General features: G+C 62.8%; 1 protein-coding gene across 1 annotated transcript in view; it reads right to left on the bottom strand.

The window, feature by feature from the left end:
• LOC104127481 (myotubularin-related protein 5-like) overlaps nt 1–2,266 on the bottom strand; it is a gene marked incomplete at its 3' end in the record, with an annotated part of 66,798 nt that overhangs the window by 44,426 nt on the left and 20,106 nt on the right. Inside the window, 1 exon segment of the mRNA XM_035895677.1 lies at nt 290–375. Within this exon segment, the coding sequence (XP_035751570.1) occupies nt 290–375 (86 nt within the window).

Raw genomic sequence — 2,266 nt, 5'->3', positions numbered from 1 at the left:
AGGGGGAGCAGAGCGGCCAGGAGGGGAGCCAGCCCCAGGCAGGGCGCGCAACAGCGACCACCTCCGGACAGCTCTGCCGCAGGCGGCGGGGAGGCAGCGCGCTGGATCCCACAGTTTTCCAGAGCTGGAGCTGTGCTGGGGGGCAGGTGGGAACCTCTCCCTGGTGGGGTCCCCCGGGCAGACCATGCAGCGCCCAGCGAGATGTGGGTGCACAGTGCCATGGTGTCACCTGCCCCGCACGCCGGCCGCGCTTCCCCGGGGTCCCAGTCCCGAGGGACAGCACACTCACCAGCTCGATGCCCTGGGGAAAGGGGTTGTCCTCCCAGTCCTTCTCCGGGAAACGCTGGAGTATCTGTCCCTGTCCATCCCCACTCCCTGCAGAGACAAGAGCGGGGGGTTAGCGGGCAGGCGCCAGGTACCCAGCCGGGGTTTCAGCCTCCGGTAACGCCAGGCTGGAAGCACCGCCGGGACGCTCTGGCAGGGTCAGCCCTCCACGGACACGGGCAGCGCAGAGGAGACCCCGGCCCCTTCCACGAGCTCGGCTGTACGGCAGCGTGGGCCCTGCCAGAGGGAAAAGCTGCGACTTTCGAGAGTCAGGAGCAAACCGCTCACAAACTCGTTATCTAAAGGTACAGAACAGGCAAAGCAGAGGCGCGGCAGATCTCTGGCCAAGTTTAAGTTTCCTTCCTCGTGTTGCTAACACAAGATCACGGACACAGATTCTGAACTGTAATTCACCGCTCCTTATCTCCAACTCAACGCTTGACATTTTCCCCGAACAATGGCATCGCGCTGCTCAGTTTTACTTTTGGGTTCCCCTGGAGCTGCCATTTCCCTGGTGGCTTTTACAGCACCTGGAGCCAGCGCCGCTGCTGGGGGGAGCGCTCCCACCCACGCCTGCCCACCAGCCCACACCCACCCAAATAAACAACCCGCTCTTCATTCAATCGTGCCCTGATCTAGCTGGCCGGGCAAGCACGGGAACCGGCACGCCGGGGAGCGGGCCAGCTCTTCTGGGAGCAGCCGGCTCTTGGGGCGGCCCGAAGCAATGGCTAAAGCACCCAAAGCAATGGCTAAAGCACCCCTGGAACCCAGGTAGTTCCGGCTACGTCCATGAGTGGGCAAGGCTTGGAAGCGCTTCTGCGCTGGCCACGGCGACAAAGCTGCTCATGGTAAATCCCCACTCCAGTGGATCAAGATGGAGCCTGGGAACTGGAAACCCTGGGAAGGATGTTGCTCCTACCACAGGCTTGGCACAGCCACGAAGGCAGCGGCCCCTGGGAAGCGGGACGGTCTCAGCCCCGTGCAGAGCTGCCGGGGGGTTACTGCATCCCCTGCATCCTCCCGGGGGACGGCCGCCTCTCCTGTCCCTTAGGGTGACGCCTGCTGCCTTTGGGAGCACAAGCGCCTTCGGCCTCCCGCCGGCACAGCCGGATTTTGGCCCTGGGACTGCTGACGGGGCCAGGTAACGGGAGGAGCCTCGCCAGAAGGCGTGCACCACCGAAGGACTATTTTCGGCACCTAGCCCTGTTTTCACCGCTCTGCTCACCACCAGCCAGCCACAGCTGAATTTAGCCAAACAAGGCATCAGGAAAGATGCCACTTATAGTCTGAGGACCAAAACGGAAAGGTCAGTGCCAAGCTGCGAAGAAAATAGCATCAAGCGTTGGGTCAACCAAATCCCCTCGCCGCTGGCCTCGCCCCCGTGCTCAGACACCACCTCCCCCAGCCAGGTCCCACGCGCTGCCGACAGCATCGGTCGCCGCAAGGTGCTCACGGCCAAACACGTTGAGTAAGAGCTGCCGCCTCCGAGCGCCAACGACCCGACCCACACTTCGCAGACAGGAAAAAACCTTCTAGACAGACAGACAGGTCAGAATCGCAGTGCTTCGAGGGCCTGCCCCCGGCGAGCTCGCTCGGACCGCACCCTCCAGCAAGGAGCAAGCGTCTTCACTCGCGCTCGCAAGGGGAACGGGTCCGAGATCACCCTCGGCACGAAGGCAGGAATCACTCCAGGAGCTGTTCAGAGTGAGGGGAGGCTTGACCCCCTGGGTTTGCTCAAACACAGGCGCCGCCAGGCTATTTCGCCATCGGTGGGCTAGGTACGCCCCGATTTTAGCGGCTGTCATTAATAAGCAGCGCCTGACTTATGAATTTGGGCCAGCCAGGCTGCCAGGCACTTTCCCCAGCTGCTCCTTAGGCAGCCTGATCCTTGCCTCCCTACTTCCCATCATTCACCGCAGGCAGCATCCAAGCCGCTCCGCGG

Source organism: Egretta garzetta, unplaced genomic scaffold (genome assembly GCF_000687185.1).
Source record: "Egretta garzetta isolate BGI_Z169 unplaced genomic scaffold, ASM68718v1 scaffold986, whole genome shotgun sequence".
Lineage (NCBI taxonomy): Eukaryota > Metazoa > Chordata > Aves > Pelecaniformes > Ardeidae > Egretta > Egretta garzetta.
Note: the sequence above shows the minus strand (reverse complement) of the source record. Positions and strands in the feature narration are given on the sequence as shown.